The sequence below is a fragment of the Cuculus canorus genome, chromosome Z, assembly GCF_017976375.1.
Source record: "Cuculus canorus isolate bCucCan1 chromosome Z, bCucCan1.pri, whole genome shotgun sequence".
NCBI lineage: Eukaryota > Metazoa > Chordata > Aves > Cuculiformes > Cuculidae > Cuculus > Cuculus canorus.
Genome location: NC_071441.1, coordinates 41,029,189 through 41,044,852, shown reverse-complemented (window position 1 = coordinate 41,044,852; position 15,664 = coordinate 41,029,189). Strand labels below are relative to the sequence as shown.

The following is a 15,664-nucleotide window of genomic DNA, read 5'->3' as shown; positions in this document are numbered from 1 at the left end:
ATTACAATTCCAACAACTTTATGTATACATCAAATTGAAATTACATCTGAAGAAAAGTGAAACTAAGATTCCTAACTGCTGTGTACCCTTGTAAAGAAATATATCTTGACAGAAAGCAAGAACAAGCTGTTACAAAATGTAGTGCTGAATAATCTCTTAGAAAAGTAAGGAATCCTTACTGTACTTCTGTCTCATTACTAGCCTCCTGCCAAGTTTAAGAACACATTAGATTTAAATGGTAAATGCAAGTAGTCTCTAGACGGATAATAAAGCCAAACTGTTCATATTTTAGGTTTTCACATTAAATTTGTCTTTTGGGGTTTTTTCCTCCCCTTTTTCCCCAAGAAAAGCTATAATGTTTGAACACTGAGCTTGAAATCTAACTTCATGAACTATTGTTGAGTCCTCTTAAACAGTATTCTTATCCTTTTACTCCTTTGTATTCTTCCTCTAATTGATAAGCAGTGTGGGTAATGAATCTTCTCCTGGAGGTATGTAATCTAGTCTAGTTTTCGTTTTCACTAAGCAACCTTATCATCCTAGCTACATTGAAAAGAAGGCTTTAGAGGTCCAGAGGAGTTTGAAGAATTACAGTCTCTTGCTTTTCTGTAGGAAGGTATTTAGAAAGAACCAAAGCAGATTATCTGAAAGATTTCTTTGTCACCAGATGGGGTAAATCTTTGGTCACGAGCCAGTTACATCATAACAGTAATAAAACGTAAAATGAAAACAGTAGTACAATTGTAGGTTGCCTTGATTCTGCAGCCGTGGAAGCGTGAAGCTTTTAATTTTTCCCATACTACCTCTAATTGTTAGTCTTTCTTAACAAATGAGCTTTTGAGAGTCAATAACATGACTGTTCATGATTTTTAGGGTACTTCATGTACTTGTAAAAAGGAAATGGGTAGAAAAATACCCATTCAGAAATGTCAGTGCTAAAATTGGACACAAATTTTCATGATATCACTTAAATTACCAACCTGGTTTTGGTTGGCTTTTTTTTAATTTATGTTATAGTTTAAAAGAAAACTTATCTGGTGGCCTGTATTTCAGCTTAGATAAGAGACGGATGTGATTGTAAGAGGTGGAGGGAGATTAAAGTTGAGGAGGAAAAAAGAATGGAGGAATGAAACTCTGAACAAAAAGTAATTAGATTTGCCAGTGACTGACTTATCTTCTGGCAAGTGCATTTTTATTTTTTTAATTCACAAATGAAGACCTGTTTATTTAGCGTGTGCATATGTGTTTGCTGTGTACTATGAGGAGGAAGATGTGGAAGTAGGTGTGAGTGGGAGAAATGCAGGAGTATAATATGGAGACTGGAAAGAACTCACATTTTTATTTTTTAGTTAATAAACAGCTTGTTTCATATTCTTTAAAAGCAAGGGACCAGACACACAAGGTTTGACAGTATCCGTCAAACCTCTCGCCTCTGTGATAGGACAGTGTGCTGCTGGAATTCTTGAATCTAGACTGAGATAACCTATCTAAGGAAAAGATACTTTTATGTCTGTATACCACTCTTCAGGTTGATTGTGGCCTTCTGTCCTTTGCTCAACTGTGAATTTGAAGTTGGTACTTCTGCTTTACTTGAAAATACTTACATTTGTGAAGTAGTGGGTTTTATAGGTAGAGGTTTTTAGACCACCTGGTAATTTTGAATGTTTTTTTTTTCCTTTTTAGATTGTAGATGCAGAGCCTAGTTTTATACACAAGTTCTCTAAAGAGTAAGGTGATTTGCCCCTTTTTTCGTTAGTTTGCCCCTCTGAGTCATAATCATCATTCTATACCCATCCAGATGAGTATAGAAGCTGCCAGGACTTGGAAAATTCACAGAAATGAATCTGCTCAGCTAGAAAGAGTCCTCAAAGGAAAATCTGACTTGGTGTTCTTGCATGTGTGTGTTTATGTTTGCAGTAATGGAGAGTTTCAGTTTTCCAGTCAGTGAATTGGTATTTAAGCATCATCATGAAGATGACACCAAAGCTGTGTTGTATTTGAGTATGCTGCAGAATATAGGTGAGATTTTTACCCCCCCCCACTCAGGTTTTGTGCTAGATCAGAAATGGGAGTCTGATTCTTGGAGAAACTTTCAGAGGAGCACTTAGTGGAGTATGGACTGAAGTGACACTGGCTAGGAGCACCAAAAACTTCTAAGTTCTGAGAGTTATGTAGATCTTCTATGTGTTGTATCTGAAGCACTCTATATTAAACACCTCAAACTCAGAGCAGGTTCATTTTTACATAAGTCTTTATTGCATATGATGTAAATAAGAGGAGAGAGAAAGACTCGTTAAACGAGACTGGTCACCGCCTGGAAAATGTGTGCTGTAACTTTAGAGAAGATATTCAGGTCAAAAGAGAGGTGTGCGTGTAAGTAAATCTAATTGGTTCATCCTGCAGGATGATGTCGCTTAGTGCCTATATGTAGGGATTGTCAGAGTTCTGAATGCTAATGGTGTAACTCTGCCTCAGACCTAGTTCTTCTGGTCACCTGCCAAAGTAATTGTAGTACCCATCTACTCCTATAGAATAAACACAAGCTTATTGTGAGTAATGGATAAGAACTACAGATAGTTTTAAAAGATCTGATGGGGGGGAATTTGCTGCTGTTCCTGGTTTTGAGCATTCAGAACATGCTCTAAAGCTGATTGAAACTTTAAACCAAACAAGCACATTGACAAGTTTGTAAAAAGCTTTCTTCCAGTATTGTCATTTTCAGCTGGATATGGTATATTTAAGTGTTGACCAGTGACCTCTCCTGCAAATGTAGAAAGGTACACTTTCCTCTTTATAGCTTCACTGATTCTTCCTATGGGTTAGGAAGGAATCAGGTAAGAACAGATGTTTTGAATAAAGACATGGCACGTGTCCTGCTGTTTAGGGTGCCAGCTGAATGTCTGACCACCTGTCAAGGAAATGCTCATCATTTTTGCATTGCGTGACTCAGATGCATTCAAAACCAAGCCATTGGCTGGGAAATTTTTACTTTGGAGTAGACATGTTTTGCTCTTGTGTATGTGAATAAATGAATCTAGATTCCAGATGATTCTGAAGCTTAGAGTGAAAGGTAATTTGATGAACCTGTTAAAAATGCTCAGTATGTCAGGTAGCATTTATTCTTTGCAAAGGTGTCTGTCTGTCCTGCTTGGGTATTTCTTACCATGCCTGTTAAAGGGCTATCTTTCTCTTGTCTTCCGTCGCTTAGATTTACTGGAAGCATTTTCCAGATAAGGCAAACAGGGACTTAGTGAACATAAACTTTATTCTGCGATGTATTCAGTCTGATTCTGTATCTTTAACTGTGTGTATGAGTACGTTACTTGGAAGTTCATTTCCTGTATCGGTCTTGGGAGCATTAGCTCTCAAAACCTAGTTAGATATAAAATACTGTCTGTTAGAGGTTTATAGATATGTACATGTTTAGCTTAAGCACCATCTTTTGTAGGGCTACAGAAACAAAAATGTTGTTGCATTCTTTCATAGTCATGCCCTGAACAGAGATCGATAGCAGAAGATGCCATAAACCTTAGGATGCTGCAACTTAAGCCATCAGAAGGATGCGTTTGCTGACACATTAGATATATTCTGCACCACAAGGCAATATCTGAGTTCTAGTATCCAAGCAGTTGTCCAGTTTTTAATTTATAGCAGAATATTCATAATTCTATGAAAATATTTTTCAGTTACTTACCAGTGAGTCCTGGAAAAAAAAAATCAGTGAAAAGATAGTAAATTACTTACTGGAGAAGACAACACCTTTTATCTCGATGCGAATGTGAAGTTTATTCATGTTTCCTGTAGAATACATAATAGCTGCAGAGGACGGGAGAGAAAAGCATTATTTTCTTGCATTGTTTGGTAGATCTTTGTGTTAAATTTGGGGAACTTTGCCATTAGAATATTAAAAGCACTTGCCTTTCATCAGTAGTGCAAAAGTGCAAAAAGTGCAAAAGTTCAACACAACTAAAACTTGCAACTAGTGTGTGACATATATTTGAAGATTCCTTTTTTACTATCGGTATTTTATATTACATATTTGAGACTAATTGCAAGGCAGTGATTTGGCTATGGTATAAATACTGATGTATGGTAACACTGAAGAGTTCTAAATTTTAATCTAAGTTTTTGAGTTACTGCTGAGAGTTCAGCTTTTGAAAATTCATCTTATGATTGAAAAATACCATAGGTGACTCTGTACATGGGTGGTGAAAAAGTGAAGGCTTTGCAATATTACCGTTGTCATCATAGGATTCTGCTGCTAAGGAATATTAGAAAAATGTCTTATAATTGCTAAGGAAAATGAAATGTAGTCTGGCTTTTTTAGTTATTAATTGGACACATCTTGAGTATCAGCCTGTGACCTTTATATAAGACCAGAATAGCCATTTCAGTTAAATACTGGATTAATTTGGCAGCAGTGACATTGAATAACATTTATAAACAGAGATTTATGTGAAGAAAATAAATTAGCTGCTGCTTTGAAATAACCTCTGTTTAAACGCTTTCTGTTCCAGATTTGTACTATGGTGGAGAAGCTTTCTCTGTAGAGCAGCCACAGTCCTTTACGTGTCCTTATTGTGGAAAAATGGGTTATACGGAAACATCTCTTCAAGAACATGTTACTTCTGAGCATGCAGAAACATCAACAGAAGTGGTAAGAAGTTTCAGAATTGGCTTTCAGTTGTGGTTGAAATATATTGAAGAAAACATATATTTTCTGAAAAATTGGTGTCGTCCTGTTCTTTCTTGAAGCAGGATTTCATTAAAGTGCTTTCTAAGAAGTCATCTACTTTTGATGGTGGCATCAAAGTTCTGTGTTGCATGCATGCTAATATAATGAGTTTACTTGCTTCTTTTTTGGTTGCTTTTTGGTTGTTGTGATGTAAAACCTGTCCTATTTAGGAGTTTATTTTCCTGTAAGACAAAACTTAGAATAAATGGTTATTCTGCCTAGCTGTGTCTTCCTTTTCACAACCAGTATGCAATTGTCAGCTGATAGCTGTGCCAGTCTTCTGTAACTGTAAGAGGTAACATGCAGACAGTTTGGTGTTTTTCAGATAGCTTTTGTAATGGACCTGTTATATTTATACAGTGGGCATTGTCGGTCTTCTGGAACTGTTGCTGTTAAAGCAGAGTTTTTTCTGCATTCCTAACCATTAGGACACTTGACATGGTTAAAAATGTCCTTAAACAAGCGGCAACAGAGCTACTCTAACCTGAGGTGTTAGCTTGTGCTATCTTGATTGTCTTTGGGAGTGGGAGAAACTAGGTTAGCAAAATGACATCCAGAGCGCACTTGTCTTGTTAACTGTTGTACAGTCGATTCCTAGATAAATGTGAATGCTTGAAATGCATATTACTCATCCCTAATAGATTGTAAATAAATTACTTATAAGTAGGTTCTCTATTCTAATCTCTTACTTCACCATCCAGTTGCACTGTAGGGCCATAGTTTAACTTAGTGACACGTAGTGATTTTTATCATCTCCTTGGGTTTTTCTTTAACTTTACAACTTTCAAACGTAGCGGCTACCATCGGAAGTTTTATGTTTGGATGGCTTTCTTCGGCTTAGTATTGCAATTCTGATGTGCACCACTTGATGTCAGTGATATGCTCCTGACACAGAAAGTAAAGATTCCAGGTTCCACACATCCTTGTTTGCACTGTGGCTCCCAGAATTGAGCACATAGCGCCTAACTTTGTGATTCTAGACACCTACTGGTCCACCAATTCCTGAAAGAGTTTTATGTTTAAAAAAAAAAAAAAATTCTTTGCTTTTTTTGCACCAGTCGGCAGCATTGTTGTATCTTTGTTCCAAACATTGATAAAGGACAATATTTTAATCTTTGAATATGATCGTATGTGTTTGTGCTAAGTTTTGAATCTATTTATTGTGATAAATGCTTAATGTGCTTACAAATAAAATTCTAGGGGTACTGCATTCTCACTGTAGATAGTGGAAGGCTACAAAATTACTAAAGAGGAAAATATAGCTTCAAATATTTGTGGCTTTCAAACAATTACTTCTGTTTAGATACTGAGTTTGTAGTCCTTTTAGTGTCTCTGTCCGTCCAAAGATGTGTTTTATTTTGGATATTTAGGTCTGTAAGGGAAGTTTACAGGAATGGAATAACTTTTATTTTATAGCTTGCATCCCTCTTTGCCATTTTTCTGATAATAGGTCACAGAATTTGTGGTCCATTAAATGTTGCCATTTTTGTGTTCATAGTGGTGCAGATAAGTTTACTTTCTGCTGACTTTTCCGAGGTGTTTGGTATTGAAACATACAGCGATGTAGGGTACTTGAAGGTAGTAATCTCAGACTGACTGCCTAGGAATCTGTAGAGGTCACCTTGTCCAGCCCCTTGCTCAAACAGAGCTACCTACTGCTGGTTGCCCAGGACCATGTCCAGGCAGTATTTTAATATCTCTGCAGATGGAGCTCCACAGCCTCTCTGGGCAGCCTGTGCCAGTTATCAGTCATCTTCACAGTGAAAAAACATTTCCTGAAGTTCATGGGGAATCTCCTGTGTTTGTATTTGTGCGTGCTGCCTCTGATCCTGTTGCTGGACACCACTGAAAAGAGCCTGGTTCGATCTTCCTTTCACCTTCCCTTCAGATATATGTGTACATTCTAAGCTCCCCCCTCTGATCCTGCTCTTTTCCACACTGAACGTTCCTATCCTTCTCATGCTTTCCTCATAATGGTGCTTTATCCCATAATCATCTTTGTAGGCCTTTGCTGGACTCACTCCAATATGTGCATGTCTCCCTTGTATGCAAAGCCCAGAACTGGGCACATGTCTGCCCCCTCCAGTGCTGCATTGAAGCAGAGAGTCGCCACTCTTGACCTGCTGGCAGTGCTTTTCCTAATGCAGCCGAGGACACCATTAGCTTTCTTTGCCGCAGGGGCACATTTCTGGCTCATGGTCCACCAGGACCCCCAGGTCCTTCTCTGCAAAGCTACTTTTCATCTGGTTGCCCTCCAGTGTGGTTTGGTGCCTGAGGTTGTCCCTCCGTAGGTGCAGGATTTTGCACTTCCTACGGTTGAACTTAATGAGTTTCCTGTTGGTGCATTTCTTCAGCCTGTTGTGATCCCTCTGAAGAGCACTGCAGCTGTCTGGCATGTCAGCCACTCTTCCCACTTTTGTCATCAACGAAATTCCTGCTGATCACCATCCTCTCAGCGCAGCCATTGAGCCACTTGTCACTGCACATCACTGTCCGTGTACGCAGCTCGTGTGTTTGCAGCTTGCTATGAGGATTCTGTGGGAGACAGTGTCAAAAGACTTACTCAAGTCCAGGTAGACAAGATCCACTGCTCTCCCCTCATCTACCACGCGAGGCATTTCATTGTTTATCAAGCTGGACTGCCCCTCTGTGAAGCCATGCTGATTACTGTTGATTTCTTTGTCTTTAATGCGCTGGAAATGCTGTCCAACATTAGCTGCTCCATCGCCTTTCCAGGGATTGAGGTGAGTTGGCCAGCCTATAGTTCCCTAGGTCCTGTTTCTTACCCTTCTTTAAGACAGGAGGGACATTTGCTTTCGTTCAGTACTCTGAAGTACTCAGGCAACTGTGAAAAATTCAGAACAGCCTTACAGTAGCATCTCATTTCCTGGATCCCCTCTAACCTCTGGGGCTTAATCCCACAGGATTGCTCCAAGCAGATACTTGTAGAGGTTGAAGTCTGCTCTTCTGAATTCCAGGGCTGGGACTTTGTCTTTTATTTTCCTCTGGATCCTAAATTCCACTCTATTCAAGGTCAGTGCAGCCAAGGCTGCCTTTTACCTTCACATCCCAAATGAACACCTTCTTGTTGGTAATTACGAAATCCAGCAGAGCACTTCTCCTTGTTGGCTCCTCTGTCAGTTGGAGGAGGGAAGTTATCATTGGTGCACTCCATGAACCTTCGGGATTGCTGTCATGCAATATTTTCTTTTCCCTCGAGGAAATATCGGGGTGATTGAAGTCCCCCATGAGGACCTGGACCTGCAACTGTCAGGCAGTTTCTGTATGTCTGTAGAAGACTTGATCCTTGTTTGCTTCCTGGTCAGATGGCCTATAGTAGATACACACTATAATGTCACCTTTTCCTGTCCTCTCTTTAATCCCAACCCATAAGCTCTCTATCAGCTCTTCTTCCATCCCCAGGCAGAGCTTCATCCACTCCAGCTGCACTCTCACATAAAGGGCAAGCCCACTTTCTTCTTCTAAAGAACCCCCTATGTGTCTTTTCTAAAGAGCCTGTATTCTTCCATTGCAGCATGCCAGTCATGGTAGCCATACCACCATGTCTCTGTGATTCCCAAGAAATTGTGGCCCTGCAGCTGCACACAGATCTCTCACTTATCGTGGTTTTTCCGCATGCTGTGTGCATTAGTATACAGGTACTTTGGAGAGTCACCCCAGCATGCTGAGGTCCTGGACAGGAGCTACAGGAGGAGACTTTGGTGATATTTCCTCAAAAGTGATTGCTTTATGTGTGGGTACTTGAACTGAAAATTATACTGGTAACTGTGGGAGTAGTTGTAAGTTTTGTAATTAATTAGGCCTCTAAGGTTACACACTGTAAAGAATAAATCATGTTATTTTGGCGGGTACTAAACCTTCAGGAATTACTAGTATTTCTTCACCAGTAAGTGTCCAAGGATTGTAAGCTAAGAGCAGATTAGTATGGCTGTCGGTGTGATGACTGGGGATAGTGGTGTTGGGTTTCAGGTCAGTTGACTGTTCCAAATCACACAGCGTTCGTTGAACCAGAAGTCTGCTAACACTGCAAATACAAAAATTTTAGGAAACTTCATGTAAAGTTATCTTCCAAGTCTCATTTCAGGACAGACACACACATTTTCTGCTACTACATTGCACTGCAGCAACTTTCTCATATTTGGTAAAGCAGTAACTACGTTTCTTGTATGCCAATGATAAGGATTGGGTTGTTAATGTGTTGCCAGTAAAGGGAGGAGAGCTTTTCTTACAGTAATGAAATAGGCACTCTGAGACAGTCTGGTTCCCCTTTCACTCTTGAAGTGTCTCTTGTTGAGTTTACAGAAATAGTCACTTGAAGTGGTTACCTTGTATGTAAACAAGGAGATAGCAGTGATATAAGCACATTTCTGGAAACTGGCAGGTGTTCGGTGAGTGTGATTGACTTCCGAATTTGAAGTCATGTTTCAGACATCACTCAGGGTAACATGATTTTTTCAAGTACAAATCATTGTAACTTCAGGAGAACCTTCTGACAATGTTTTCTTTTCATCTGCAGTGTTCCTTCATTGTATTTAGCTGTCACACAGTCAGTGATACTGTAGCCCTTGTGGTTTTGCCAGAGGTTATGCTTAACTAAGCTTTTGTGTGTAACAATGTGTTTCCCAGTCAGAGAGTTCTTGTAAGGTTAGTTCATGTTTAGACTTAGGGTTTGAAATATTAGATTTCCCTCCTTCTCATTGCTCCTTATAACTGATCTTTTTCTGCAGGCTATCTCTCTTCTTTTCAGGCAAATCTGCAGAGTTCATAACACCTTTTGTCCTTTCTAAAAGTGAACTTTCTTTTGCTTTGCTGCTTTCGGAAATATGTTGTTCTTCTCTTTTTGGGATTCAGGTTCTTCAGGGTAGCTGAAATTAAAAAATATTGCTTTAAAGGTGTTGTCTTCTGCTGGTATGCAACGTGTTCTTGAAAATTAAGGAGCTTACAAAGAAGTTTATGGCATTTAGAACCATACATCCATTCCTATGCCTCTAAAGGGTAGCTGTATGATATGTTGGCATAGTTCAGTATCTAATATAATATGCTGTGCTAAGATATCTGCTCTCTACTGGTGAAAAATCTGGGAAAAAAGGAGTTTTGTGAAGAGAAATTCAGAGCATTGAAAATAAAAGAGTTTATAGCAAAAAGCTTTTAAAGTATCTGGTTTTTCTGCGTGGAGCTGACTACTAATATTAAAGAGGCATTAAAGGTGTAGCAGGTGCTGTCAAAAGCAGCTGAGGCTTTACAGTGAACTTACTTCAAACCTTGTCCTCACCACCATAAGACAGATGTGTGTTATTATATAGGTGTTAGTGCGCACAGCCCTTTGAGATCTGCTGTCAACAAACAACTTGAGTATTTGCATGAAGAGCACTGGGAACGTGTGCTTCGTGTTGCAGCCAGAGTTGCTTCATAAAGGCAAGACTATTTGAGTGTGAGGAACAGATAGATAAATCCATAGATAGCGGTTGCATTTAACTGCCAATGCTGTTAATTTGAGCACTTGAAGATTTAGGTGAAGAATTCTGTGGAATAGATTTTTTTGTCTGCCATCTGTAAAACTTTTCAAATCAGTCTGCAAAACTGCTGTGAAGAAAAATTGAAGGTGCTTTTCCAGCTCTTTGTGGAGTCATCAAAAAAACAAGTGTTAATTATGGCAATTGTAATGGCACTAATTGTCGACTTAGTTAGCATGTGTTTTGATTTGAAAAACAAACAAATAAAACCAAACCAAAGACAGATATCAGTGCCTTCTACCCAAATACTGCTGTATGGGGGATGTGGGTATCAACCCTTCTCTGCCAAACCTGTAGTTATGCAGTGCCTGGGTGGATGGTCTTAATTTGATACTACAGTAAATACCTATGTGAGGTTTCATTCTAGTTCTTCTGCTGGGATGGATGTCAAGTAGGCAAATAGTAATCCTTTGTAGTCTGTCTACTGTCTGTGGCAGAACTGGCAGAAAAAAGACTCATTTTCAAGACACTGCACACTGAACTTGAAAATCCTAGCTCTGTTTTTTGTAGCATTCTGAAAATCATGAAGTGAAAGACTTCTAAATTAATGTCTGCACTTCAATATATTTTCTGGGGTTTTTTGAATGTGTTGCTCTCCAGGTGTTTGTGAATACCTAGAATGTGATTTTAAAGCGTAAGAAACAATATCTAATTATTGACTCAATGATACAAATTCTGTTTTGTGTAAAATTTATAAAGTTGAGATCTTTTCTTGCTTTGTCATTTCAGATCTGTCCCATATGTGCAGCATTACCTGGAGGGGATCCAAATCATGTCACAGATGACTTTGCCGCTCATCTTACACTGGAACACAGAGCTCCTAGAGACTTAATATCCTTTCCAAGTTGACATAAAGAGGCTAGACTGTTTCATCTAGTAGCCATAATGACTTGTTTTGATTTTTATAGTCAAAGGGCATGCCTGTGGTTTTCCTGGAACGTAAGTTACAAAGATCTGTATGTCAGAAATAAAAAGGTTAATTTTCTAGTTTTAAAAAACATAAATACCAAATCATGAGCTGCTTTATGTATCCAGATTCAGTAGTGTGCTGTATTTGTGACGTGAAGATGATGATCTGAGGATGATTCAAGCTTAGCTGTTCTTGGTGAATGGTGTTGGGGTTGCTTAACTACTCTTAACACCTTGTTTTAATAACATAATTTTATCTAAGCTTGATGGCTGAAGATCTGGAACTATTGGGTTTTTTTAATCCTTGTTCTAGCAGTATTTTTCTTTTTGAAATTCTTTTCTCCCTAGAATTAACTAATGAAATACATTTTGACTTTTTATTTAGTGACATGCAGGCTGCGTAGCCTACCTACAATAAGTAGTCTCTCTAAAGTATTCCTTTTTGTCTCGTTTAAACAGACAAAAGGACTACATTATTACTTTGATAATGGCCTTTGTTTAAAGATTTTTAAAAATTAAAAAATAATATAAGCTTTAGCAGCTGGAGTTAAGTAATCCAACCCTAGTGACTGGCAGTCGTGCTAGCAGAAAGAAGACTGCATTTAAGGAGATGGCTCCGTTTTGGTTATGATTGTGTTTGATTGCATTTAACTTTGTTCATGTTACTGTGGTTTAGAGTCAGACTAAATGCACGTGTTAATTACTACACAATAATCCGATCAGTTTTAAGGGAGATTGAATGTTTCTTGGCTCTGTGAAGGAATAACTAATAATGCAAAGGACAGCATAAAGCTAGATAAAAGCAGTTACCTCTGCTTCATCTGAAGAACTATGTGCACCAGAGTATTTCACCTGTCATATGTTTTTGTCATTCAATACTGAATACCAAAGAGTTTTGTTTTCTTAACTTCTTGGTTATGATGAAACCAGTGGTGTTCGGCATGTACGTAGGATGTTCCACCCAGGCCGGGGTTTGGGAGGTCCCCGTGCACGTAGATCAAACATGCACTTTACTACCAGTTCCCCTGGTGGACTTTCATCTTCTCAGAGTTCGTATTCTCCAAGCAATAGAGAAGCCATGGATCCTATAGCTGGTAAGAGCTGTACCTGCATATTTTACTCCAGTGTCCTTCTCACAAAGAGGAAGTAAAATTGAAGATGGTAGTTGTTTCCCTTTCTGTCGTTACGAAGCCATGTGCATAGCTGACGCTCCACAGTGCAAGTGCAATTGATGGCCACTTGCAAACGAGCTGTGTGCTTAGCTAGCCTGTAATACTGCTTGTGCATGGATGGAGATGCGGAAGCTTGAAAGCACTGCCTATAGCTTGTGATTTTCATTCTAGACAGTGTAAGGCTTATTCCGAAACCTAATCTATGCAGAAGTATTATGTAGTTTCACAAATGATTGTGTCCGACTTCCATCACCTACTTCAGTACATCTCATTTTAATTTGCCGTGTCGATAAAAGTATTCATGGAGGAGAATATCTGTCTTAGTGAAGATGAAATTAGCTAAATTTGTATATTAATAGTCCTTAAAAGTATATTCAGTTTGCATTCAGGCTGCTGGCATTCATTCACACTTGCTAATACTACAGATTTTGGGGGTTTCAGGTGTACTTTTCAATATCCTTAAATATTTGCCAGCTCTGTTCTGCTCCCTTGTCCCTGAAGACCTTATGTCAGGGAGTCCCGCTGGCTGACTCCTTGAAGAACTGAAATTTTGCTTCCTGAAGTTTAGGGTCCTGACTATACTCCTTGCCTCTCCAATATCCCTCAGGACCTTGAACTCCACCAGTGTGTGATCACTGCAGCTCAGGCTGCCTCTAATCTTGACGCCACTGATAAGCTCACTTGCATTGGTGACCGTCAGGTCCAGTGTTGCATCCCCTCAGGTAGGGGTGTCAGTTACCTGGGTTAAGAAATCATCTTTGATGCACTCTTGGATTGCCTAAAGGTTGTCATGCTGATTTTCCAGCATATGCCAGAGTGGTTGAAGCTCCTCAGTAGGATGAGAGCTTGCGAGTGTGAAGCCTTCTGTAGCTGGAGGAAGGGGGCTTCATCAGTAGGCTCTCCTTGAACAGGTGGCCTGTAATAGACACCAACCACAAGGCTTAGTCTTTTATTCTGACCCACAAGCTTTCAGCCTGTTCGTGGGTACTCTTCAAAGACATGAAGATATTCCCTGTAGATTGGCTCTCCTGTTATTTCAAAGGCATTAAAATTTGACTTTTTTAGAAAAAATCTGCAAAAACTAGTCTTAATATTCATTACCATTTGAGACATAGAATGCTAGGACTTCTTTCAAGTGCTTGTGGGCTCTTCAGCAGTGTTTGTTCTTTGATTTTATTGATTGAGAAAAGGAGTTGATGTGCTGGAATTTGGGGTGTACTCATTCTTTTATATAATGCTAATTTAAGATCTTTCATCATAGAAACTTTCTCCTCTCTGGCAGAGCTCTTATCTCAGCTATCAGGTGTGAGGCGTTCTGCAGGAGGACAGCTCAACTCCTCTGGTCCCTCTGCTTCTCAGTTACAGCAGCTGCAGATGCAGCTGCAGTTGGAACGACAACATGCGCAGGCAGCAAGACAACAACTGGAGACTGCACGCAATGCAACTAGACGCACCAACACGATCAATGTCAACACCACTATGACACAGTCTACAACAACAACAAACACATCTAACACAGACAACAGTCAGCAGACTATCCAGAATTCCCAGTTTCTCCTTACAAGGTAATTTATTCTGTGTATTTACTTTTATGTGCCTTTTGCGATTTCTTTTTGCCTTAGTCCTGATAGAGATATAGGACTCAATGAAACTTAAACGTTTGGTGTTACACACACAGCCTGGTAAACGAACTTGTCTGATCAAATATATCCTGAAGTTAACGGCTAATTATACAGAACATATCCACAGTAGGCATAAACAGTGGTCAAAGAATATGTGATACATAAAAACATGCTTCATCCACATTTCTGGTGTGAAAGCAAAACTGGTAATTTAATATCCAAGAGCGGCAGCTTACATCTGCCCCAGAAGGAATTACTCTGCTTTTGGAAAGCCAGCTCCAGGAGGTGCCTGCAGAAATACTGTGCAGTGGTCTACTGTTTGCAAAAGGAGAGGGAATCTCACAAGTGCTGCACTGTTTATTTTTTTGGAGCACCTAAAAATGTGTTTAAAGCGTTAGATTTGAGTACAGATTTCTGCAAACCTTGAAAAAGAGGCTGTTTTTTATTTTTGACTAAGTGACTTATGACAGGATGTCATCCAGGGGGACCTGGACAGACTGCAGAAGTGGGCATCTGAGAACCTCATGAGTTTCAACAAGGCCAAGTGGAAGGTCCCGCACCTCGGTGGGGGCAATCCCCGTTTTCAGTACATAATGAAAGATGACATGATTGAGAGCAGCACTGCAGAGAAGGACTTGGGGGTGCTGGTTGTTGAGAAGCTCAACATGAGCCAGCAATGTGCGCTCACAGCCCAGAAGGCCGACCGCATCCTGGGCTGCATCAAAAGAAGCGTGGTCAGCAGGTCAAGGGAGGTGATTCTGCCCCTCTATTCCTCTCTTGTGAGACCTCATCTGGAATCCTGTGTCCAGTTCTGGAATGCTCAACATAGGAAGGATATGGAGCTGTTGGAACGGGTCCAGAGGAGGGCTACAGAAATGATCAGAGAGCCCTCCCAAGCATCTCCCGTATGAGGACAGGCTGAGAGAGTTGGTCCTGTTCAGCCTGGAGAAGAGAAAGCTCAGAGGAGATCTTATAGCGACCTTCCAGTACCTGAAGGGGGCCTACAGGAAAGCTGGGGAGGGGCTATTCATAAAGGCTTGTGGGGATAGGATGAGGGGGAATGGGTATGAACTGGAGAGGGGCAGATTTAGACTAGGCATTAGGAAGAATTTCTTCACTAGGAGAGTGGTGAGGCACTGGAATGGGTTGCCTAGGGAAGTTGTGAGTGTGCCGCGCCATCCCTGGAAGTGTTCAAGGCCAGGTTGGGTGAGGCCTTGGTCAGCCTGATTTAGTGGGATGTCCCTGCCTATGGCAGGGCGGTTGGAACAAGATGATCTTTTAGGTCCCTTTCGACCTTAACTATTCTATGATTCTGTGATTCTATATGTCTGTGACAAATGTCTGCTCTGTCATGTTGCTGATGCTGAACATACATTTCATTTTTATACTAAGCTCACAAGGCTAGTATCCGTGATTTCAGTACAGGATGGGGATTGGTGTAGTTGCAAGTAGCTCTGCAAAGAAGGACTTGGGGGTGCTGATGGCTGAGAAGCTCGACATGAGCCAGCAATGCACGCTCACAGCCCAGAAGGCCAACCATGTCCTGGGCTGCATCAAAAGAAGCATTGCCAGAAGGTCAAGGGAGGTGATTCTGCCTCTCTGCTCCACTGTCATGAGACCGCACCTAGAGTATTGTGTCCAATTCTGGAATCCTCAGCATAAGAAGGACATGGAACTGTTGGAACAGGTCCC

The 15,664-nt window shown here is 40.2% G+C and overlaps 1 protein-coding gene across 3 annotated transcripts in view; it reads left to right on the top strand.

Annotated features, from left to right (window-relative positions):
* The window catches only part of KCMF1 (potassium channel modulatory factor 1), a 47,754-nt gene that overhangs the window by 30,688 nt on the left and 1,402 nt on the right, over positions 1 to 15,664 (top strand). For all 3 annotated transcript variants that reach the window (XM_054054899.1, XM_054054900.1, XM_054054898.1), the window contains 4 exons: positions 4,518 to 4,657; positions 10,999 to 11,100; positions 12,098 to 12,272; positions 13,633 to 13,915. In XM_054054899.1, coding sequence (XP_053910874.1) covers positions 4,518 to 4,657; positions 10,999 to 11,100; positions 12,098 to 12,272; positions 13,633 to 13,915 — 700 coding nt within the window. The remainder of the gene's footprint in view (positions 1 to 4,517; positions 4,658 to 10,998; positions 11,101 to 12,097; positions 12,273 to 13,632; positions 13,916 to 15,664) is intronic.